The 25,724-nt window shown below is 41.0% G+C and overlaps 1 protein-coding gene across 7 annotated transcripts in view; it reads left to right on the forward strand.

Moving 5' to 3' along the window:
* Positions 1-25,516, forward strand: part of MRAP2 (melanocortin 2 receptor accessory protein 2) — a 51,489-nt gene extending 25,973 nt beyond the window's left edge. For 5 of the 7 annotated variants that reach the window (XM_025382986.1, XM_025382987.1, XM_025382984.1 and 2 more), the window contains 2 exons: positions 2,626-2,725; positions 23,702-25,516. In XM_025382986.1, coding sequence (XP_025238771.1) covers positions 2,626-2,725; positions 23,702-24,092 — 491 coding nt within the window. In that variant the 3' untranslated portion in view covers positions 24,093-25,516. Of the gene's footprint in view, positions 1-2,625; positions 2,726-21,534; positions 21,582-23,701 lie in introns of those variants that run through there. The other 2 variants (XM_025382990.1, XM_025382989.1) reach the window with 2 other exon arrangements.
* The last annotated feature ends 208 nt before the right edge of the window (positions 25,517-25,724 follow it).

Below are 25,724 nucleotides of genomic sequence, written 5' to 3' on the forward strand. Positions count from 1 at the left end.
CCCCCTTACAATAGTAGTCTCCAAGTAGTTCAGTGTCTAGACAGGACAGACTGTGGTAGCTTGGCTGTGGTGGAAACTCCTTTGGAAGGCTTCTTTTGACTTTCTTAACCATCTAGCCACATTGGAGCTTTGCTCTGTATAAAACTTTATTCTGACTTCTTCCCAGAAAAGGATGCTTTTGGGAAGACAAGGGGCTCCACTTTTCCCATCTTACTGTAGTGCCTATGCCCATGAAACTTAACATGTGAATAAAACTTCAGGAGAGTTTGGATATTTCTGGGCTGAGATGGGGATCTCTGACGTTTCTTGTAAGAGGCTTAGGGTGAGAAAGTCCCCTGGGGATGGGTCATAGGGCAGAAGATGAGATTGGGGGAAATTAGTGGAAATAACTTGAGGAAGCTACATTTTGTTCAAAGTGGAATGTGAATAAGCAGAGCTACTTAAAGCATATTGCCATGGAAAACATAGATGCCGCATTATTAAAGAAATGTTTGGAAATGCTGTTGGATCACGAGGATTCTCAGATTCTACCCACAGCCTTCCTCTCCCCAACATTGTCGCCGCCTGACTTCTCTGAAGAGTGTAGCCCTCCCATGCTTCACATTATTGCTGCTTTTTGATTAGCTCCCTGGGGCACTTAGAAGGGCAGAGGGAAGGGGGACTGGGCTGGGTTGAGGGCACACTTTCCTCTGCCTCCAGGAGTCAGTCCACCATTTGCAGTGTGAAAGCTGTCCTTAGGAGAACACCTTCCTAGTACACAGATTTGAAAAATGTCAATCAACATGATTCAATTCTAAACCGAAGATTTAAATATAGCATTGGTGTATAATTTTAGAATTTGCTTTTGCTATGCAGGCAGTTGATAAAGTACAGTGCAGGGAACTGTTATTTAACTGTACAATGTTTCTTCATAGTCCACACCTAGATAGTTGAGATTTTGTTGTTTCATGTTAGTTGTACCTCAGTACATGTGGTATTTGGTATTTGTCCTTGTCTTTTTTTATGCCTCATTTCTACTATATTAAAACGCAAAGTATACAATTTCTATTTCTTTGGCACTTAAGGTTAGACACATTAGTTTTTCAGAGTGCTGAATACACATTGTTAACCTCTAGGCAATAGTATGTGGAGGATGAAAGTATGAATTATGCAGAGTAAATTCTTAATCTGATTTCTTCACTTTGGAAAAAGTGCTACACATACATAATTTAATTAGAATAAAGCTTTGCGTTTAAACACATTTGATATTTAAACTCCAATCACTTATTTTTAGAAAACTGCTAAGCATCCTTAGTGTATTTCCACATAGATAAGCTTCTTAGTATAGGGTGGATACACTTTCATTAGCTCCAGGCTGGGAAAAGTTGTTCCAGGCAGGTAGTGGTCAGAGCCCTGGTAAGGTGTGGCTGTGAGGAAGCCATGGCTAAGGTTACGGTAAATACAGGGACACAATGTCCCCTAGTATGATTGGAAACACATGGTTTTTAAAGTGAGGTAATTGGGAGAAAATGACAATTCTAATGACAGTAGCCAGCACCTGTGGTGTACCGTTTTCTCAGCTGTCAGACATTGTATAAAGTGCTTTACATATGGAATCTCTTTTAATCTGGAAAAGTGGGTCAGTTCTGTTTTTGTTGGAGAGCTTTTCACGAAAGAGCAATATCATCAGGGCTGTGATTAAAGCAGATTTGTACAGAAATAAAGCACAGGGAAAGGCAGACGGCAGAGAGAGCACTCAAGAGGCCATCTGTATGTTCTCTGCAAGAAGTAATGACAGCCTGAATTATTCCATGGTGAACACAAGTGAGAATGCAAAGTTGCTACCTAATTGAGCTGCTAACCAATAGAGTTTCTGAACTAAAATTTGGCCCAAGAAGGCCTCCATATTTGCATACTTGCATTCTTAGGTATGAGCTGTGACCTAGCTTACTAGGTAAGCAAACTGAAAACCCAGCGAATGCTTCCATAACAATAGCTGAGTCTCAGCTCATCACACAGCTACACTTCAGGCACTCACAGGCAGACAGCTGTTCAAATGGTGTTCAAATCCAGCTGTTTCCATACCTCGTTTCTTTTTCCTGTACATCATTTTCCTTTTTCTGTCCCTAAATCTTAACCAACCATGAGGCAGCCCAGAGTCTCTCTGAATCTGTTCTGATTCTGGGAGCTTCCCGGTTCAAGAATTTTGTTTTCCTTGCACAGTTAATATCTGTTAAATTTAATTTGTCCAAAGTTTTTCTTTTAACAGTAGGAATCCAAATGCACTTAAAACTTGAGTTGGTAGTCTGCTAAACATTTTATCTTCTAACTCAACACACATGAGTGGAATCTTGAGGCCCAAGATAACCTATGCTCTGGCCTAGGTTCCTTCCTTGAGATACGGAAACCATGAGTCAATGAGGCCTAAATCCCTTCGTGCTATCTGAGACAGAAACCTGGAGGCGGAGCAGACTCTTCCCTCCCCGTCATCCTTTCCATCTTATCAATCTCCAGCCAACTGCGGATCAGACTGTTGATTTCCTTTCATGTTTCATGTACCAAAGCCTCTCCAAGAAGCTCTGATTCTTGAATGTTCAAGTTTTAAACTACTGTGAAATACTAATTGCAGTATTAACTGTCTTGCAGATTCCATTGTGATTGGATTTTGGGTTGGTCTTGCAGTCTTCGTGATTTTTATGTTTTTTGTGCTGACCTTGCTGACCAAGACAGGAGCCCCACACCAAGAGTAAGTTTGGGCGGTTCCTAAATGTCTCTTAAGCCTCACAGGAGACTGAGGAAATGGAAACTACTACCCAGGGCTGGAGGTGCTTCCAGTGGATGAAGAGAAGGGGGTGGTTATGGATTTGCTGTCTGAACCCAGATGCCTGTGGATTGGATCCAACTATTCTCCTGGCTTTTTGTTTCTTGCATCTTGGGCTTATTTTCAAGTGGACTTTTATGAAATTGGGTTTCTTGGTCCTTTCCTACACTCTTAATGATGATGTGGGGCCTGATTTTTACATTGAAATGTTTATTAATTACAATGTATTTTATCCATATTCCCAAAAGGATTTAGATGATTCACCATATTAAAAACAGTGGAAAAGACAATCGCAAAATAGGATGAAAACTAGTTTTAAAAATTATTTCAAGAAGCAGAGTAATAGTTGTTCCTGGATACTCAACTCAATTAACTATTGACAATGATTAATAAATTTAACAGAGTTTTCTTGAAACTAGGATACAAAGGCCAACACTGTGGTTTACATAACTCTCATAACATGGTAGGACTTGTGATGATGCTGCACTTTAGATTGAAGTATTACATGAGTGCTTAAAGAACACTGAGAAACATCAAAAAGCATTTGTTCACTAATGGCTTGTAAAAAATTCAGAAATATCTTAAAGGATTTATGTATTTTATACCAAATTTTTAATAAAAGGGAAAACAGAGAACATTCAATACCTTATTAGTCAGCACCAGGAGGCAACAGTAATTAAAAGAGTTTTTGGCTGGTACGGTGGCTCCAGCCTGTAATCCCAGCACTTTGGGAGACCAAGGCAGGCAGATCAGTTGAGTCCAGGAGTTCAAGACCAGCCTGGCTATGGTGAAACCCCGTCTCTATTAAAAATACAAAAAATTAGCCTGGTTTGGTGGAGGGTACCTGTAATCCTAGCTACCTGGGAGGCTGAGGCACAAGAATCACTTGAACCCGGGAGGTTGCAGTGAGCCAAGGTCGTGCCACCGCACTACAGCCTGGGCAACAGAGCCAGACTCTTGTCTTAAAAAAAAAAAAAGTTTTTGATAAAGGGGCTGTTCAGAAGTTATGGACAGGGAAGAGGGCAACTACACAGGCTCATGCAGGACAGCAAGGCTGGCAACACTGAGGAGCAGCCATCCTAGATCCCAGGAAGCAAGGGGTGGGGCCACAACTGGAACCCGCGAGTCTGCTGAGAGTAGCTGTGACTTTGGGCTAAGGGACACAGCTAGTCCAGTGTGACCTCTCAGGGAAGGAGCCTCAAAGTGAAGACCAATACCTCAGTCTTCTCCCTCCTTCCCATTTCTCATCATTGCTCCCTACTGGCTGAACACAGCCAGCAGCCAGAGGCTGCGTCAAAGGCCGTTTTCCCATGCACAGAGCAGGACAGGGGAGGGTGGGAGAGACCTGGGAGAGTGAATAGAAGAAGTTTCACAGGAATCCTTGCATTTTTATATTCAGTATCTTATTTTTGCTTCACAGCCTGGGAGCAGCTCTCTTTCATGGTTGTGTCTCATCACAGCCTCCAGCATCTGTTGTTCACTCTTCAGCCTGCACTTCAACTACGACAAATGCCTGTGCAAAGGGAACAGTTCTTGCCATCACTCAGCTATTTGTAGATATCAGGGGCTAGAAAGAAAAATGTAAACACAGCCAGGTGTGGTGGCTCATGCCTGTAATCCCAACAGTTTGGGAGGTGGAATTGAGAGGATTGCTTGAGCTCAGGAGTTTGAGACCAGCCTGGGCAACATGGCAAAACCCTGTCTCTACAAAAAATACAAAAATCAGCCGGGCATGGTGGTGCACACCTGTAGTCCCAGCTACTCGGGAGGCTAAGGTGGGAGGATCACTTGAACCCAGGAAGTTAAGGCTGCAGTGAGCTGTGATTGTGCTGCTGCACTACAGCCTGGATGACAGAGTAAGATCCTGTCTCAAAAAAAAAAAAAAAACAAAAAAACAAAAAAACACAAAGATTTTAAATGAAAGGAAAACATTTTTATTGACGCATTTGGAGACATATGGCTGAGAATCTATTTAACAGCCACTAAAAAGACACAAGCTTTCCTTTTTCTCTCTTCATGTCATTGTAAATATTCGCACATGCTTCACTTCTATTATATTGGCCCGGGGAATTTGAAAATGTGGTGTGGGTTACAAGAGGGGTAAGAAAAGCCTAGAATAAACTCAGATTAAGGCACAACTCATAGAGTGGTCAGGGATTAATAATACCCTGTTATCTTCCTTTTCCTCAGAGGAACCAATGGATTTTTGTGGGTTATTGAGATAGATGTGTGTGATGTAGAAGGCAGGAGATTTTAGGACTAGGAACACTAGCACAAAATAGAATATGACTTTCTGTGATGGTTAATTTTATGTGTTAACAATTCTAGATGTTTCTGTGAAGGTATTTCTTAGTTGAGGGTACCATTTATCAGTACTCTTTGGGTTAAGCAGATTACCCTCCATGCTGTGAGTGGGCCTTATCCAGTCAGCTGAAGGCCTTAGGAGAACAAAGACTGACCTCCTCAAGCCAAAAGGGATTCTACCAGGACACTGCCTTTGGACTGTCCCCACCCTGTCAGCCTACTCTGCGGATTTTGGACTTGCTGGCCCCCCAAGTTGCATGAGGCAATTCCTTAAAATAAAACTCTATCTTTATATACACACACACACACACACACACACACACACACACACACACACACACACATTGTGTTGGTTCTGTTTTCTCTGGAGATCCCTGACTAATCATCACTTCCGTGTGGTGTCATGGCAACCCTGAGTAGTTGAGACTTGCCTTGTAGCCTTCCAGTTGGCAGTTCACTTTTGCCGCTAGACAGTCTCTCTTTGATGGTTGTTCTGAACAATGCTCAATCACAGAACAGAGGTCATTGTAACCCTGAATGCTTCTAACAAGGTAAAGGAAAAATAACTTTTTTTAACATTTAAGAAAATAATGGATCTTCCATCAGGACCACATTTTGAATGCTTCTGTACACAGTCTGACACAGCATAAGATATGGCATTTGGTTGCAGTATTTAATAATAGAAAAGTGAAAGAATCAGACATGTGGAAAAACATTGAAATAAATCTGTTATAAAGGCTTTTAGGTCTTAACAAACTTGTTATTTGTTTGGCAGGAATTTTTTTCTTAAGTGGACGTTGTTTTTTCCCATATAGCCAATATTAGTAGAAAACAACTAATTTTAAGTTTGCTTGTGATAATTAGGGTGTGGGGGGAAGGACAAGACAACATTGAAAATAATAAGAGCCATTTTTTTTTGATGCCAGGGTCAACGAATTACTTTATATCTCACGAAGTCCTCACAGGAAGACGAAGTAAATTCCATGTTACCACATTACAGATAAGAAACATGAGGCTGAGACACTTGTCTAAGGCTTCATAGGTTAAAGAAAAAATGTGGAGTCAGACCTCAAACTAAAGTCTCTTCGGTGCTGAAGTTCCTGTCATTAACCACTACACTATCTCAGATTGGCAATTTTTAATCTCTTCCTTCTATTGAACTGAAGATGTTAGCAAGCAACCAGATTTGTTATTTTTTCTGTAAGTTACTGGGGTACAGGTGGTATTTGGTTACATAAGGAAGTTCCTTAGTGGTGATTTGTGAAATATTGGTGCACCCATCACCCGAGCAGTATATACTATACCATATTGGTAGTCTTTTATGCCTCACCCCCTCCCACTCTTCCCCCCAAGTCCCCACAGTCCATTGTTTCATTCTTATGCCTTTGTATCCTCATAGCTCCCACATATCAGTGAGAACGTACAATGTTTGCTTTTCAATTCCTGAGTTACTTCACTTAGAATAACAGTCTCCAATCTCATCCAGGTTGCTGCAAATACTGTTAATTCATTCCTTTTTATGGTTAAGTAGTGTCCCACCATATATACATATATAGTATATACATATATATGCAATATATATACAAAATATGTATACAAAATATATACATTTACCAACAATATGTGTATTTTTTTGTTCCATATGAATTTTAGAATTATTTTTGCTAATTCTGTGAAGAATGATGGTGGTATTTTGATGGAGATTGCATTGAATTTGTAGATTGCATTTGGCAGTATAGTCATTTTCACGATATTGATTCTATCCATCCATGAGCATAGGATGTGTTTTCATGTGTTTGTTTTATCTGTGATTTATTATGATGTATATATCACAGTTTCTTTATCCACTTGTCGATTAATGGGCATTTGGGTTGGTTTCACGATTTTGCAGTTGTGAATTGTGCTGCTATAAACATGTGTCTGCAAGTATCTTTTTCATACAATGACTTCTTTTCCTCTGGGTAGATACCTGGTAGTGGGATTGCTGTATCAATGGTAGATCTACTTTTAGTTCTTTCAGGAATCTCCATACTATTTCCCATAGTGGCTGTACTAGTTTACATTCCCATCAGCAGTGTAGAAGTGTTCCCTGATCACTGCATCCATGCCAACATCTACTGATTTTTGATTTTTTGATTATGGCCATTCTTGCAGGAGTAAAGTGATAATGCACTGTGGCTTTGATTTGCATTTTCCCTGATCACTAGTGATGTTAAGCATTTTTTCATATATCTGTTGGCCATTTGTGTATCTTCTTTTGAGAATTGTGTATTCATGTTTTTAGCCCACTTTTTAGCCCACACCACCATGCCTGGCTAATTTTTCGTGTTTTAGTAGAGACGGAGTTTCACTGTGTTGCCCAGGCTGGTCTCAAACTCCTGAGCTCAGGCAATTCACCTGCCTCAACCTCCCAAAGTGCTAGGATTACAGGCATGAGCCACTGCGCCTGGCCTGCTGAATTCTTTTATCAGTTCTAGAAGCTTTCTGGAGGAGTCTTTAGGGTTTGCTGATGATCATATCGTCAGCAAACAGTGACAGTGTGACTTTCTCTTTACCGATTTGGATGCCCTTTCTTTCTTTCTCTTGTCTGATTGCTCCGTCTAGGACTTCCAATACTATGTTGAAGAGGAGTGGTGAGAGTAGGCATCCTTGTCTTGTTCCAGTTCTCGGAGGGAACTTTTCAACTTTTCCCCACTCAGTATCATGTTGGCTGTGGGTTTGTCATAGATGGCTTTTGTTACATTGTATGTCCCTTTTATGCCGATCTTGCTGAGTTTTAATCATAAAGAGATGCTGGATTTTATCAAATGCGCTTTCTGTATCTATTGAGATGATCATGTGTTTTTGTATTTTAGTCTGTTAATGTGGTGTATCACATTTGTTGACTTGCATATGTTAAACCATCCCTGCATCCCTGGTATGAAACCCACTTGATCATGGTGGATTATCTTTTTGATATGTTGTTGGACTAAGTTAGCTAGTATTTTGTTAAGGATTTTAGCATCTCTGTTCTTCAAGGATATCAGTCTGTAGTTTTTTTTTTTTTTTTTGGTTATGTCCTTTCCTGGTTTTAGTATTGGGATAATGCTGGCTTCATAGAATAAATTAAGGAGGGTTCCTTCTTTTTCTATCTTGTGGAATAATGTCAAAAGGATTGGTATCAATTCTTCTTTGAATGTCTGGTAGAATTCTGCTATGAATCTGTCTGGTCCTGGACCTTTTTTGTTGGTAATTTTAAAATTACCATTTTAATCTCGCTGCTTGTTATTGGTCTGCTCAGGATATCTAATCATTCCTGATTTAAGCTAGGAGGGTTGTATTTTTCCAGGAATTTATCCATCTCTTCTAGGTTTTCTAGTTTATGTGCGTAAAATTGTCTTTCATAGTAGCCTTGAATGATCTTTTGTATTTCAGTGGTGTCAGTTGTAATAACTTCTGTTTCATTTTTTAATGAGGTTATTTGGATTTTCTCTCTTCTTTTCTTGGTTAATCTTGCTAATGGTTTATCAATTTTATTTATCTTTTCAAAGAGCCAGGTTTATATTTCATTTATCTTTTCTATTTTTTTTGTTTTGTCAATTTCATTTAGTTCTGCTCTGATGATCTTGGTTATTACCTTTCTTCTGCTGGATTTGGGTTTGGTTTGTTCTTTTTTCTTTAGTTCCTTAAGATGTGACCTTAGAATGTCAGTTTGTGCTCTTTCAGTCTTTTCGATGTAGGTGTTTAGGGTTATGAACTTTTCTCTTAGCACTGCCTTTGCTGTATCCCAGAAGTTTTGATAGGTTGTGTCATTATTGTTTTTAGTTGGAAGAATTTTTAAATTTCCATCTTTATTTCATTTTTGACCCAATGCTCATTCAAGAGCAGGTTATTTAATTTCCGTGTATTTGCATGGTTTTGAAGGTTCCTTTTTGAGTTGATTTCTAGTTCTATTCTACTGTGATTTGAGAGAGTGCCTGATGTAATTTCAGTTTTCTTAAATTTATTGAGGCCTGTTTTATGGTCTATCATAAGGTCTATCTTGGAGAAGGTTACATCCGCTGTTGAATAGAATGTGTATTCTGTGGTTGTTAGATGAAATGTTCTGAATATATCTGTAAAGTTCATTTGTTTAAATCCATTGTTTCTTTGTTGGCTTTCTGTCTGATGAGCTGCCTAGTGCTCCCCATGGAGGACTGAAGTCCCCCACTTAGGTCTATAAGTAATTGTTTTATAAATTTGGGATCTCCAGTGTTAGGTGCATATATGTTTAGGATTGTGATATTTTCCTGTTGGACAAAGCCTTTACCATTACATAATATCCCTCTTTGTCTCTTTTAACGGCTGTTGCTTTAAAGTTTGTTTTGTCTGATTCAAGAATAGCTACCCCTGCTTACTTTTGGTGTCCATTTGCATGAAATGCCTTTTTCCACCCCTTTACTTTAAGTTTATGTGAGTCCTTACATGTTAGGTGAGTCTCCTAAAGACAGCAGGTAGTTGGTTGGTGGGTTCTTTTCCATTCTTTGGTTCTGTATCTTTCAAGTGGAGCATTTAGGCCATTTACATTCAATGTTAGTATTGAGATGAGAGGTACCATTGCATTCACCATGCTCTTTGTTGCCTGTATACTTTGGTTTTTTTGTTTTGGCTTTTTAACTTGTATTTTTGTTGCATAGGTCATGTGTGATTTATGCTTTAAGGTTCTGTTTTGATGTGTTTCCAGAATTTGTTTCAAGACTTAGAGCTCCTTTTAGCAGTTCTTGTAGTGGTGGCTTAGTAGTGGTGAATTCTCTCAGCATTTGTTTGTCTGAAAAAAGACTGTAACTTTCCTTCATATATGATGTTTAGTTTCACTGGATATATAATTCTTGGCTGATAATTGTTTGGTTTGAGGTGGCTGAAGATAGGGCCCCAATCCCTTCTAGCTTGTAGGTTTTCTGCTGAGGAATCTGCTGTTAATCTGATAGATTTTCCCTTATAGGTTACCTGATGCTTCTGTCTCACAGCTCTTAAGATTCTTTCCTTTGTCTTAACTTTGGATAACCTGATGACAGTGTGTCTAGACAATGATCTTTTTGCAATAAATTTCCTAGGTGTTCTTTGTGCTTCTTGTATTTGGATGTCTAGGTCTCTAGCAAGGCCGGGGAAGTTTTCCTTGATTATTTCCCCAAATATGTTTTCCAAGCTTTTAGAATTCTCTTCTTCCCAGGAACACCAATTATCCTTAGGTTTGGTTGTTTAACATAATCCCAGACTTCTTGGAGGCTTCTTTCATATTTTCTTATTGTTTTTCTATGTCTTTGTTGGATTGGGTTAATTTGAAGACCTTGTTTTCGAGCTCTGAATTTCTTTCTTCTACTTGTTCAATTCTATTGCTGAGACGTTCAGAGCATTTTGCATTTCTATAAGTGTGTCCAGTGTTTCCTGAAGTTTTCATTGTTCTTTCTTTAAGCTATCTATTTCCTTGAATATTTCTTTCTTTACTTCTTGTATCGATTTTTAGATTTCTAGTATTGGGCTTTGCCTTTCTTTGGTGTCTTCCTGATGAGCTTAATAACTAACCTCCTGAATTATTTTTCAGGTAAATCAGGAATTTCTTCTTGGTTTGCATCCATTGCTGGTGAACTAGTATGATTCTTAGGAGGTGTTAAAGAGCCTTCTTTTGTCATATTACCAGAGTTAGTTTTCTGGTTTCTTCTCATTTGGGTAGTCTCTGTCAGAGGGAAGGTCTAGCACTGAAGGCTGTTGTTCATATACTTTTGTCCTATGGAGTGTTCCCTTGATGTAGTACTCTCCCCCTTTCCCTATGGATGTGGCTTCCTGTGAGCTGAACTGCAGTGATTGTTGTCTCTGTTCTGGGTGTAGCCACCCAGCAAGTCTACTTGGCTCTGGGCTGGTACTGAGGGTTGTCTGCACAGAGTCCTGTGATGTGAATCGTGTTTGGGTCTCTCGGCTGTGGATACCAGTGCCTGTTCCAGTGGAGGTGGTAGTAGGGGTGCAAATGAATTCCGTGAAGGTTTTTAGCTTTGGTGGCTTAATGTTCTATTTTTGTGCTGGTTGGCCTCCTGCCAGGACATGGTGCTTTCCAGAGAGCATCAACTGTGGTTGTTTGGGAAGGAACAGGCGGTGGACAGGGCCCTAGAACTCCCAGGAGTGTATGTCCTTTGTCTTTAGCTACCAGGGTGGATAGGGAAGCACCATTGGGTTGGGGCAAGGCTAGGCGTGTCTGAGCTCAGACTCTCCTTGGGTGGGTCTTGCTACAGCTGCTGTGGGGGATGGGGGTGAGGCTCCCAGATCAATGGAATTATGTACCTAGGAGGATTATGGCTGCCTGCTGAGTCATGCAGATTGTCAGGAAAGTGGAGAAAAGCCAGCAGTCACAGGCCTCACCCAGCTCCCATACAAATCGAGGGGCCAGTCTCATTCCCACCATGTCCCCACTAACGGCCCCTAATCTGTTTCCTGGTAATGGGCAGCCAGACCTGAGAACTTGCCCCAGGTTACCCTCCTCCCAGCTGCAAAATAAAAGGGCTTGTTTCATCCCCCACCTGTGGAGTCTGCACACTAGATTGTGTCCTTCCCCGAGTTCTGGCCAGGAGGCTTCTTGTCCCATTCAAATTGTTACAAAGTTCAGCTGGAGATTTCCTTCTCCCTGTGGTGTTTCTCCCCACCAGCCCCCGGCTTCTCTGGCCGCCCTGCCGATAGATTCCTATGGTGCCAGGCAGGAATGGCTTGCTTGTGGACCCAGCGAGCTCCCAGGACCTTTCTGCTGCTTCCTCTGCCCCTGTATTTCACTCGGCCCTCTAAATTGACTCAGCTCCAGGTATGGTCAGAAACTTCTCCCAAAAATAGACCTTCAGTTTCTCTAGTGGGGACGTGTGTTCAGGAGAGGAGGCTCTCCCTTTCCCACTTCTGCAGTTGGGGCACCCACAGTATTTGGGGTATTTCCTGGGTCCTGCAGGAGCAGTCTGCTTCCTTCAGAGGGTCTGTGGCTCCTCTTGGAATTGCTGGTTTGTTCTTGCAGTCGATCTGGAGCTAAAATTCACAATGCGAGCCTCTGCACACTGCTCTGTCCATCCAAGTTGGAGTTGCAGTCTAATCCTGCCTCCCATCCGCCATGATGATTACTTTTGTTTTTTTGTTTTTGTCACATACCGTGCTTGGCACGGGGCTCTGAAATCAAGCATTTCCAGGTTTACTTATTGAGACTTTGGCCTGGATTCTTAACTTCTCTGTGCTTGAGACTCCTTGTATATAAATAAGGAAGTGTCTGCCTCCTGAGTTTATTGTAAACCAAGCTTGTCCAACCTGTGGCCCAGGATAACTTTGAATGCAGCCCAACACAAATTCGTAAACTCGCTTAAAACATTATGAGATTTTTTTTTTTTTTTTTTGCTCATCAGCTATCATTAGTGTTAGTGTATTTTATGTGTGGCCCAAGACAATTATTCTTCTTCCACTGTGGTCCAGGGAAGCCAAAATATTGGACATCCCTGTTGTAAACAGTGAGCAGACTGTGGAGCCTCTTGCAAAAGCTGGGCTCGGTGCATCCCTTAGTAAAGATGAGTCACTGTGTGAGCTGAAGGGTCTAGGTAAAGAGTAGGAGGGAGAAGAAAAAGGAACTAATTCTTCCATGGGATAGCCAGACCCTAAGCATTATATCTGCACTGTTCAAAATGTTGCCTCATGTATCCCAGCTTAACCTTGGCTGTGTCTCCAAGTGAAACAGTAAGATGAATCTAGAATAGCAGCTAGGTAGGGAATCCTGGTGATGAGTCAGAAGGATCAACACCTTTGAATTCTGATTGCTTTACATATCTGGCTCTCTGGGTGGTTTGTCACTAAGACAGTTACTTCCTAAAGTAGGACATCAACAGCATCCTTTTGGAACATGATTCCAACAGCATGGTTAAGATATCTGAGTAAGTCTGGAAGCTCAGAATGGACTGGTGCTAGATCTACCACTGAATTTAATATTTTTCTCCATGGAGGCATCTTAGGCCAGGGCCAAATGGCTCCCTAGGATCTCATCATTGCTGACACATGGAAGTGTGTGAGCTTCCCTTTGATAGTAGTAAGACACAGGATGACAGATAATACCACCTGTGCCCTGACTCCCTGTGCGCATGCCCTCAACAGACATCAGCAATGGACTGCATCATCTTCCCCGCGTAGCCAAGACTTTTGCCTGAGAATCATTTTCAAAACAGATCTCCAAGCAGCCACCAGGAACCAATCACAGTTTACCTGAGAGAGAATGTTTATCTGCCATCCCTGGCTGGACTTTCCTTTAACGTACTGGATGGCAGGAGTTGAGATCCATTTAACTGCACAGGGCCAGTCACACCGCAATAAAATGGATATTTTTTTCCCCTGAATTTTTTGACCTGGGATCATGCTAGAATGAGAACTTCTGGAATCACTAACTACTTATGGCTTCTGTTAAGAGGGGGAAATATGTGCTAGGCTAGGCTGTCAGACAGTAAGAAGCTAATCCTCAAATCTTGATATAACACAACAAAGATTTATTTCTTGCTTAAACTCCATGTCTGCTAAGGTTGGCAACGGGCAGACAGAAACATCTCTACTTGCAGCTGCCCTTTCTCCACCACGCGGCCTCCTAGGTTCCTGTGACAGGGTAAGAAAACACTTGGAGATCTCAAGGCTGCCCCTCCATTCTTCAGCCAGAAGCAGCGCACATCCCTTCCTCCCACAACTCATTAGTCAGAACTAGCCACACCCACCTGACTGCCCGGGGCTGGGAAGGGTAGTCTTCTGGGTATCCAGAAGGTAAGAGGCAGGTATTGGTGAGCACTGAGAAGGTAGACTGCAGAGGAAGAAAGACTGTTATAAAGCTGACATCACCCTTCTTAAAAGCTTTTAGGCCTAAGAAGTAGCTTTGATGGGGATTATTTTTTCCATGGAATACTTGCTTTTTTATGATGGGGCAGGCAGGGGATCTCTTATCTGGATTTTTTAAGGACAGTGAAGATAAAAGAAGCATTTCCTCCTGCTTTCTGAGCTAAGGAGTCATTTACTCTGCATGCTGTCTTGTTTAAAGCATTATGGCCCCATTATCATAAATCTGCCAGATAGAGAGCAATGGGAAAAGCTTGGGTCACATTTTTATGTAGAATACTTTGGACTTCTTGAAAAATTGTCAAACTCCAGACATTACGTGCCTCGCATACCCTCCTTCTGTAGCCTTTGTTAAGTACACCTCATCTGGGTGGGCCTGTTCTTCACTTAGGGGCCAGTGCAAGATTGCTCAGGACCTTGTAAAAATGGGAATTATATTCTACCTTGAATAGCAATTTACCTGAATATGGCACTCATTAAAGAATGGGTACATGAAACGAAAAACTAACAGCAGGGAAATGTCATTGTTCTAAATTTTTGATATTGACCATGGCCATAGGAACTAGATGGCAAAGTGCAGATGTAGTGAGTGATTCCTGAGGAATCCCTGTCATTCTGAGGTATCTACCGCTATGAATGGGTAGAAAATCTATTTTATGTGTCTGGTTCAGTCTGTAACTTTTGTTCAGGAGTTATTATTTTTTTTCTTTTGAGATGGGGTCTCACTCTGTCACCCAGGTGGGAGTGCAGTGGCGCGATCTCAGCTCACAGCAAGCCTCGACTCCCCAGGCTCAGGTGATCCTCCCACTTCAACCTCCTGAGTAACTGGGACTGCAGGTGTGTGCCACCACACCCAGCTAATTTTTTTTTTGTTTTTTTGTTTTTTTGTTTTTTTGAGACAGAGTCTCACTCATCTCAAATTGTAATCTCCATGTGTCATGGGAGGAACCTGGCAGGAGGTGACTGGATCATGGGGGCAGTTTTCCCTATGCTATTCTTGTGATAGTGAGTTTTCACAAGATCTGATGGCTTAAAAGTATGTGGTGATTCCTTGGCCGGGCACAGTGGCTCACGCCTGTAATCCCAGCACTTTGGGAGGCTGAGGTGGGTGGATCACTTGAGGTCAGGAGTTCAAGGCCAGCATGGCCAACATGGTGAAATCCTGTCTCTACTAAAAATACAAAAATTAGCCGAGGGTGGTGGTGCATGCTTGTAGTCCTAGTTACTTGGGAGGCTGAGGCAGGAGGATCACTTAAACCTGGGAGGCAGAGTTTCCAGTGAGCCAAGATCAAGCCACTGTACTGCAGCTTGGTTGACGTAACAAGACTCCATCTCAAAAATAAATAAATGAATGAATAAATAAGTAAATAAAAGCATGTGGTGGATTCCCCTCTCTTGCCGCCATGTAAGATGTGCCTTGCTTTCACTCTGCTTTCCACTATAATTGTAATTTTCCTGAGACCTCCCTAGTCATGCAGAACTATGTGTCAATTAAACCTCTTTTCTTTAATAATTACCCAGACTCAGGCAGTTCTTTATAGCAGTGTGAAAACAGATTAATACAGGTGCTTTGGTGAACATTAGACTTGTCCGTTAAAATTCACCAAGTTTAAGGTTATAGGGCTTCAGAAAGAGAACAGTTTGCATTTTTAGTAATTCCATGGTAGAGAGTTGGATTGAAAGAATCTAGAATAATTCAGGATCCAGTCTATTCTATAGGCAAATACCAAGAACTTGAAAATAATGCACAAGGCTAAAAACCTAATAACAAGAGTGTTGTAGTTTTTCTCTAGAAATATGACTTTTTCTCTCTTGTATTAGTGTACTTTTAATATTAAAGCTCACTCTTTAGCAAGGCTTATAGATAATTTCCTTCTAATTATAGCCTTCTTGAACCTTTCATGACCTGCTCAAATCTTCAGTAATATGCTTAAGCCTTTAGTTTTGTCCCATTCTTCCTCTTTCGTAAATAACCATTTTACTTTAGCACAAAAATTTACTAGACAGATTCTTTCTTATACAAAATTGTTCTGTTTTCTTTTTAACCTTCCTTACCGAAAGTTCATCTTCTTTCTTATAACTTTCTCCATGTGTCTCTCTCCTGCTTACCAGTAGAGATGGACTTTTGCCATGTTGCCCAGGTTGATCTTGAACTTCGAAGCTCAAACAATCCTCCTGCCTTGGCCTTCCACAGTGCTGAGATCACAGATGTGAGCCACTGTGGGATATGACGAGATTTCTCTTCACATAGCCTGATCAATCCTTTATTCTTTAATTCATAGTACCCACCCCCTCACCCCTTTTTCCTTTTTCTCTTTTTTTCCTTTCTGCCTTTGTTACATGCCCGAACACGCCACAGTACCAGGCTTATCAGTACGAGCTCACATTCCTTTCCTTATTTAAAAAAAAGACTAGCCCTCTAGCTCATTACAGACACCTCTTCCCCTTTTCCCCTCTCTCCCTTACATGCCCACCTTATCTAAAAAAAGTTCAAATGTCTAACCAACTGAGATTAGTTCAGATTGTGCAACCCAACCCCGGCCAATAGAAACAGAGTACAGGGACAGGACTTGCATCAGAAATACAGGCTTTCATGCCCCTTTGTTCAAGTGTGCTCTCGTGGCAACTGGCCAAAAAACAAACAAACAAACAAAATCCCTCAACACAAAAGTAAAATTGCTTTACTAAAAATCCTTTGTTTGAGTGTTCAAGCTCTTTAAGATTTTGAGGGTTATTCCCAACAGCCACCATACCTGGCCTGTTTACTTTTAACAATTACACCTGGATTCTCATAGAAACTGAGATATTAGACAAAGCTAGTCATCATTTTCAGTTATTTCCCGTTAATCATTTTTATAGCCTGTGAATATCAGGTGTTCACCGAAGTAAGAACCTTAAAGTTAAATATATGGGTATTTTGTCAATAACTCAGAAGATACAGCTGCTTTTATTAAGCCAACAATATGAAATTAGTCTTACATACCAAAGAGTTTCAGAAACAAATTTATTCTGTTTTTAGAGTGAGTTTGTAATTTCATCACCTTAAAACATCTAGTACAATCTTGATGAACAGTTATCCCGGCAAAAAGGTATGCTGACAATTTTGAAGACCTCTCTATTTTTATTTTATCAACAAACTTAAAAGCAGCTTATTTATCAAAAATTTACTTAAGTAATGTGAACTAAAAACACTTGAGTTAGTTACTATATTTTTGTTACAGTACTCAATTTAAGTGCTTTTGTTCCTTTTAAATTTATTAATCAGATCTCTTTAATATATTTTAGTAGAAAAATATTATATACACACAACATTAAAACATACAGACAACACAAATACATAGAAACAGATTATCTAGCTTTCATTTGGATATTTTAGTCATGAGACAATGTAACATAGTAATACAAACTCAGTTTATAGAAGGACAGTTGAACTCAAATTATATTTCTGACAAAATGGGACCTGTTCATATGGCTAATGTTTATTTGCCCCAATATATAATCTTATTAAGGCTGTGAACTAAAATTTTGGATAAGGAAATTTTCATAGCAGTTTGATAATCATAATAAACCTTTATTATTATCCTTCATTTCAGTTTCAAATGAGTTTAGGGTATATTTTTAATATTTATGTTTTAGCCAGGACTGGCTAAATTGTATAAGAAAAATAAAATCTTCAAGTGGTCTTGAATTTTTAGTAACAAATTTATCTTTTGTTTGCTAGTCTGGTTTGCTTGACTAGTCAATGTGGGTGAGGAAGCATTTTAACAGGTTTTTTTTTTTTCTTTTCCGGCTTTTTCTAGTCCCTCCGTAGTACATAAAGCAATTTTTATGCCAGACAAAGATATAATATTCCTCTGAGCTCAAGATTTTGACTTGTTTGATGTGAGAGACTAACTTTGATAAACATTTATGTAGTTATTTGCTTTTAGAATACCAATCCTTTAAGTGTTCCATTACACAAAGTACTTTTTAGTCAGACAAACCTAGATTTACATTTCCAAAGGTGTCTAAATTGTTGGTTTTCATGAACCTGTTGTAATCTCTAAAGCTGTTAAGTTTTTTGCATTTTGACTGGAATGCTATAAGCAGTGAGTTTGTCTTAACACCAGCAGAAAAGTCAGCAGATTCAAAATAGGCAGAAAAAAAAATAGAGAGATAGAGAGCCTAAAAGCCTTTGTGTATTAACTCTGTAGTTGCAGTTTCTATTTCAGCTCTAAGAAAAACAGGCTTGGGGAGTTTGAATGATCTCCATGATGCCCATTGAGTTTGTGTGCACCAGGAAAAGCCATGTAGCCAGCTGGAGTCCCAGAAGACCTGGCATGCCTTCGTGTTTGAGAATCTCATTTCATTTCTTATTAATGTCTTAAAAGCAAAGAAAATCCCATAAATCGTGTCAGGGGAATGTCAGGAGTTTGTACTGGTGTGCAAAGAAAATTCATTAAATCTTGTCAGGAAAATGTCAGTTTAGACTGGTGTCTTACACAGTGACATCCGACATAGTGGTTTTTAATTAGCCATCCTGCATGCACCATTTAGGATGTTTATTTTTGCTCTTTTTTTTTTTTGAGACGGAGTCTCGCTCTGTCGCCCAGGCTGGAGTGCAGTGGCCGGATCTCAGCTCACTGCAAGCTCCGCCTCCCAGGTTCACGCCATTCTCCTGCCTCAGCCTCCCGAGTAGCTGGGACTACAGGTGCCTGCCACCTCGCCCGGCTAGTTTTTTGTATTTTTTTAGTAGAGACGGGGTTTCACCGTGTCAGCCAGGATGGTCTCGATCTCCTGACCTTGTGATCCGCCCGTCTCGGCCTCCCAAAGTGCTGGGATTACAGGCTTGAGCCACCGCGCCCGGCCATTTTTGCTCTTGGAAGATTTTCAGAAACAAGCAAGGGGGAAGGGCCAAATCATTTACACACATGCATAACCAAACCCAAATCAGAGTGTTCACAGAAATTTTAACCCAGGCATGCAGATCAAACAAAATATTAAACTAGGCATGCAGAAAGAACCAAAAATGAACTCACCAGAAAAAACATGCCTCTAAGACAGATTGTAAATTCTGTAGAAACTGGAGTACTCTCCACAAGGACGCTTCTCAGGAAGGGCTTGCCAAAAAAAGAATTTTATAGTTCCAAGAGAGATGCAGCATTCTTCATTGAAGGTAGGCTTATAACCAAACCAAATCTCAGATAAAGTCAAAAAGCCTCTCTCAGGAAGAAGGAGCTTAGCCTGAATGAAAGCTTGCCAGGGCAGAACAGGTGAGCCATGGAAGCAGAGAGCTCAAAGGGCTCAAGGTGAGCACAGCCCACAGGTTCCAAGAATCACTGATTCCTTCCAAAAGTGATCTTGCTTCAGGTTCCACTTCTGGAAACCATTTATGTCAACCTAAAAAACAAACACTGAGAGGTTCTCTGAAAGAAAATGATGTTTACGTGGTAATGGGTCATTGCAGTGGGAATACTCATGCCATATGACCTATGTGCATATTCTGGGAAGTAAAAGAAGACAAAGGTTTTTAGAGGAAAAGTGAGGAGGATTACATGGTTGTTTGGAGAGAGTGATCCTTAGCTACAAGGAACAATATGGGTGGTGCCAGTTCCAGGTTGGACAGGCAGTTGCTGGGCAGATGTCCTTATAGTATTTTTTTGCACAAGGTTATGGTTTTTGCAGTCTTTCGTGATGGTTTTTGTTATCAGACATTTGTGAGTGAGAATTCCTACTTCACAGCCTTCCCCAGCTCTATTCATCACGATTTTTTTCTTTATATAACATTAAGTGACTCCAGATTTATTCTGACAACTTCCACAACTTACAGGTCCTTTTGTTTATCAGTCAAGGAAAGAAAAGACAAATAAAAGTCCAGTGTATTGAGTGTTTAATATTTACTGGACTCTAAGAGTACAAAGATGAACTTTTTGCTCTTCTCAGGAAGGGAAAATCAGACACATTGTACTGTTGCCATACCAAGGGATCATCAGGAGGAAGCTAGAGGGGAGGGGGTAGCCATGGGAGCACAGGGTAGCCTCAGGGGGCAGGAAAGGCACCTCAGAGGGGCTTTAATGTATGCTACCTTAGCACGGTCCTGGGAAGGGACAAAATTCTCTTGGTCTCTTGTGCCTTAGTTCTCCAACAAAGGTAATTAATGGACTTTAATTCCAGGAAACATAGCTGTGTTATGGAAGAGCAGCCACACACAGTTGGGCTTCTGGGTCTGCTGTCACACTCAGCTGGTGCCACAGGTAGGCAGAAAAGCTATTTCTCAGAGCTTCTTAGCCTTGGAATTGAGGAATGGTGTGGGCCCCAGCAATCTTAATTATGCTTTCTCCAAATGCTTTGTGAACCCCCAAAATCTGAGACAGGTCTCAGTTAATTTAGAAAGTTTATTTTGCCAAGGTTGAGGACACGCACCCATGATTCAGCCTCAGGAGGTCCTGAAGACATGCACCCAAGTTGGTTAGAGCAGTGTGGTTTTATCCATTTTAGGGAGACATTGGTTCATGTTGGGGGAACCAGCCCCCACTATTTCAACATAGGTTCTTTTCTATTTTCCCTAAGTGTTGGCCAGTCTGAGAAATAAAGAGAAAGAGTACAAAAGAGAGAAATTTTACAGCTGGGCCTCCGGGAGTGTCATCACATGTCAGCAGGTTCTGTGATGCCCACTGAACCTCAGAACCAGCAAGTTTTTATTGGGATTTCAAAAGGGGAGGGGGGTACAAACAGGGAGTGTCATCACATGTCAGCAGGTTCTGTGATGCCCACTGAACCTCAGAACCAGCAAGTTTTTATTAGGGATTTCAAAAGGGGGGGGGGTACAAGCAGGGAGTAAATCACAAAGATCACAAGCTTCAAGGAGCAATAAAATATCACAAGGTAACTGACAGAGCAAGATCACAAGGCCAGGGTGAAATTAGAATTACTGATGAGGTTCCATCCCGCTGGGCACACATTGTCATTGATAAGTATCTTAACAGGAAACAGGGTTCAAGAGCAAAGAACCAGTCTGACTAGAATTTGCTAGGCTGGAATTTCCTAATCCTAGCAAGCCTGAGAGCTCTGCAGGAGACTAGGGTGTATTTCATCCCTTATCTTCAACTGCATAAGACAGACACTTCCAGAGCGGCCATTTTAGAGACCACCCCCTGGGAATGCATCCTTTTCCCAGGGCTATTCCTTGCTGAGAAAAGAATTCAGTGATATTTCTCCTATTTGCTCTCTGCAAGAAGAGAAATATGACTCTATTCTGCCCAGCCCCTCAGGCAGTCAGACCTTATGGTTATCTCCCTTGTTCCCTGAACATCGCTGTTATCCTGTTCTTTTTCAGGGTGGCCAGATTTCATATTGTTCAAACACACATGCTTTACAGACAATTTGTGCAGATAATGCAATCATCACAGGGTCCTGAGACGACATACATCCTCAGCTTATGAAGATGACAGGATTAATGTAACATAACAAGATTAAAGACTGGCACAGGAAATTATAAGAGTATTGATTAGGGCAGTGATAAATGTCCATGAAATCTTCACAATTTATGTTCTTCTGCCATGGCTTCAGCCGGTCCCTCCATTTGGGGTCCCTGACTTCCTGCAACAGGTTCAGTCTGGAAAGGCGGGACAACTTGAAGCAGGGAGGGGGCTTCCAGGTCGTAAGTAGAGATAAGAGACAAATGGTTGCATTCTTTTAAGCTTCTCATTGGCCTCTCCAAAGGAGGCAATCAGATATACATTTATCTCAGTCAGCAGAGGGGTGACTGAACAGAATAGGAGGCAGGTTTGCCCTAAGCAGCTCCCAGCTTGACTTTTCCCTTTAGCTTAGTGATTTGGGGGGGTCCAAGATACTTTCCTTTCACAGCTTTAAGCCAGTCTTTTTCCTAGGTGACATTTTAGTTTATCAGGTTGCAGGTTGCTGGCACACTCATCCCTTTTCTCAAATATCTTTTATACCTGAGTGAAATGACAATTGAGGGAAACTCATTTACAGAAAAAGAAAGAAGACCATGTAAATTTGCACTAAAGCATAAATCTTCAGTCTCTCTAAAATGATTTTCTCTGAATTCTGAATACCTGACATAGTAGAATATTGGATTCTTGCATAAAGCCTTGACCTTCACAACATGTTTGTGTAGTGGGCAATTAAAATTGTTAACCAGGCTTATTACTAAAAGGAAAAATGCAGGTTTCTGAGAGGATTTCTTGCCTGATGTCACCCAGGTAACCATGCTAGGAGATAGATCTGATATTAAAATTCCTTCAGCTAGCTGGATTACAAACCTTCTAGGGTTGCTGACCTCTGAAATCCAGGTGATTTTGATAATTTGGAGTTTAGTGATATATGAGCAGGTTTTCCAGACTTGTGGTTTTTTTTTTTTTTTCTCCTCTGCCCAGATTCTTACAGAATTTGGTCATAAGTGCTTTTTCCCTGAGTGATAGGATGGGAAGGAAGAGATTTAAGAACTGGAAACACTGAGAGGATTACAAATCTGTTGAGCACAGACTCCAGAGCCTGATTTTTGGCAGGTTCTGTTCTGGACTTGAAAACACGTTCAGTAATGATTTGTGCCCTTAAGGAGTCACTACCTGTGCACGGGCAATTCTTATTTAAGAATTGCCTGGAAAGGATGGTGATGAAAGTAGATGGAGTATCAGTTTCTCAGCTTACCTGGGCTCTTTCATGCACTTGTGGGACTAATTGAGAATTGTTTTATTCACTCATTGACTCATTTATTCCCCTTGAACTGCTTATTTGTTCCACATTAAAGGAAACAAGGAATTAGGAATCTTAGATTTATTCCCACTCATATCACAAACTGATTGTGTGACTAAGTGGGCAATTTGACTCTTCCTTACCTTAGTTCATACGTTTGTAAAATGCATATCATAATTCTTGCCCTAAGTGACTGTTTTGGTTACTTTAGAGAATAAAGTGAGAAAAATTGTTATTATAGCATTTTGACAAATATTTAATGTACCCCTATGAGATAGTATTATTATTTTTAGGCCAGTGGTTCTAAACTTCAGTATGAGTAATGATCCTTAGAGAATATATGAAAATGCGGCTGGGCGCGGTGGCTCAAGCCTGTAATCCCAGCACTTTGGGAGGCCGAGATGGGTGGATCACGAGGTCAGGAGATCGAGACTATCCTGGCTAACACGGTGAAACCCCGTCTCTACTAAAAAATACAAAAAACTAGCCGGGAGATGTGGCGGACGCCTGTAGTCCCAGCTACTCAGGAGGCTGAGGCAGGAGAATGGCGTAAACCCGGGAGGCGGAGCTTGCAGTGAGCTGAGAGCCGGCCACTGCACTCCAGCCTGGGTGACAGAGCGAGACTCCGTCTCAAAAAAAAAAAAAAAAAAAAAAAAAAAAAAAATGCATATTACTGAACCTACATTCACAGATTCTGAGGGTCTGTGACCAAGGAATCTGCATTTTAAGAAGCACTTCAAGTAAGTATGATGCGAATGGTCCAAGAATTCCACTGAAAAATACTAGTGTGTCTGCAGAATACTGGGGAATTCCTCAGCAAGGTGTCTGTTTTCAGGATGATCTGGGGGCCCTCATCTTGAACCCTTTTCCTTGGGTTTATTTGTACATGTTCAGAAGGGATTTCTCTTATTTCTTATGTTTGTCTGCATGCCATGCAAGGGGCTTACAATCAATAGGTGCTTAGTGGAAATGTGCTGGCCTGCCCTACATGCAGAAAACCATGATTCTGCAGGTGAATGGGCTGGAGTGTAAGCAATCTTTTGTTTTCTTTTTTTAAAATAGCAATGCAGAGTCCTCAGAGAAGAGATTCAGAATGAACAGCTTTGTGTCAGACTTTGGAAGACCTCTGGAGCCAGATAAGGTATTTTCTCGCCAAGGCAACGAGGAGTCCAGGTCTCTCTTTCACTGCTACATCAATGAGGTGGAACGCTTGGACAGAGCCAAAACTTGTCACCAGACCACAGCCCTTGACAGTGATGTTCAACTCCAGGAAGCCATCAGAAGCAATGGGCAGCCAGAGGAGGAGCTGAACAGGCTCATGAAGTTTGACATCCCCAACTTTGTGAACACAGACCAGAACTCCTTTGGGGAGGATGATCTTCTGATTTCGGAACCACCTATTGTTCTGGAAACTAAGCCACTTTCCCAGACCTCACATAAAGACCTAGATTGAGAAACATGCTCTGTAAAGGGTCTTCCTGAAGATGTGGATTCTATCTTTATGTGGCAAGAAATCTACACCCACCAAAATTGTGTGTGTTTGGGGGAGAGAGAGGCACAGAGATAGAGACAGAGAGACAGAGAAGAGACCCCTTTAGAAGAGAGCTGAGCTGATTAAGCTGAATGGTTTTTTGTTTTGCTTTGTTTTTGCTTTTTAATACATTTGGAGCTTTGGTGGTATTAAAGTATTTACAACAAGCTTGTCCAACCCATGGCATGTGTCCCAAGACAGCTTTGAATGTGGCCCAACACAAAATTTAAACTTTCTTAAAACATTATGAGATTTAAATTTTTTTTTTTTTTTTTTTTTTTTTGCTATTTTTTTAAAGCTCATCAGCTATCGTTAGTGTTAGTGTATTTTATGTGTGGTCCAAGACAACTTTTCTTCCAATGTGGCCCAGGGAAGCCAAAAGACTGGACACCTCTGATTTATACTAGCTCATCTTCCTTGTTCAAAAATTTGGCCAAATAGTTATTGTCAGCATTCTTGGGTGAGGATTAGCCTACCATGTTCTAATCTGGCCCTGCCACTACCATGCTCTACCTTTAGCAAGTTGCTTTACCTCTCTGGACTGCCCCATTTTTAACTGTAGGTTGACGTGTCTGGAGTGATCCATCCCACCTCTAATATTTTGTGAATTTATGACTTTGCCTTCAGATGAGGCTAAGCTATACACAAAACAGTATAAACTAGGGTACTGCCTCATACCTCTCGTAGGCTCTCCCAAATCTCTGTACCTTCCACTCAACCCTTAATTGAACCAAGCTTTAGTCAGGGGGTCTGAGTATCTACCAGAATGTCAGGAGACTCATCTTGCACAGTCACGGTGGCCAGTGTTTCTGGTGGGTTGTGCTGAAACAGCTCTTCTGAGAACTTCCAACTACCCATGCTCTAACCTGGGGACAGCCATCCCGTGCCTCAGAATAAGTACCAATTCATAGGTCATGCATGGTACTCTTGTCCCCAAGAAAAGTTAGGAAGGTTGTCAGCTGAGTGAGGGGAGGTGCCTTCTGGGTATCTCTGTGTTGGTGTATCTGTGCCATTGACTACAGAACAAGAAAAATACTATTTGCCATGCTATTACCTTGGCAGATGTGTGGGTGATAGTCATCTGTATTTGAGTTGAGATGGTCAGTGGGTTGTAAATTCCCCACTAGCAGATATTCAGGGTGGCCTGAGTTATGTGAACTTGTGAGCAACACAGAGTTAATTTATGGAGGAATCAAAGCTGCAGACTGGTGTTAAAACAACTTGGTTTTGTGCACACAGTTGCATGCATGGCAAGCTGTTAATCTGTGGGTGGCATTTTCATTATGAATTTGTTCACCACCTGTCTTGCTTAAGCTATAAAATAAATGCATTTGACTGCACAGAAATTTTCTCTGGTTCTTTATTTTCACACATCCAATTTTTTATTTCCCAAAAAGTTGTACCATGTTTATAATGTCTCTTGGAGTAGGCAGTGCTGACTCTTCCTTAATCTCTGGGATTCTGGTGATCTGAGTCATGCATGAGATTTCATTTAGGGATTATTTCGCTAAAACAAATCCTTTTTCTATGATGTATTTTAAAGAAAATATCATT

Source organism: Theropithecus gelada, chromosome 4 (assembly GCF_003255815.1).
Source record: "Theropithecus gelada isolate Dixy chromosome 4, Tgel_1.0, whole genome shotgun sequence".
NCBI classification, from domain to species: domain Eukaryota; kingdom Metazoa; phylum Chordata; class Mammalia; order Primates; family Cercopithecidae; genus Theropithecus; species Theropithecus gelada.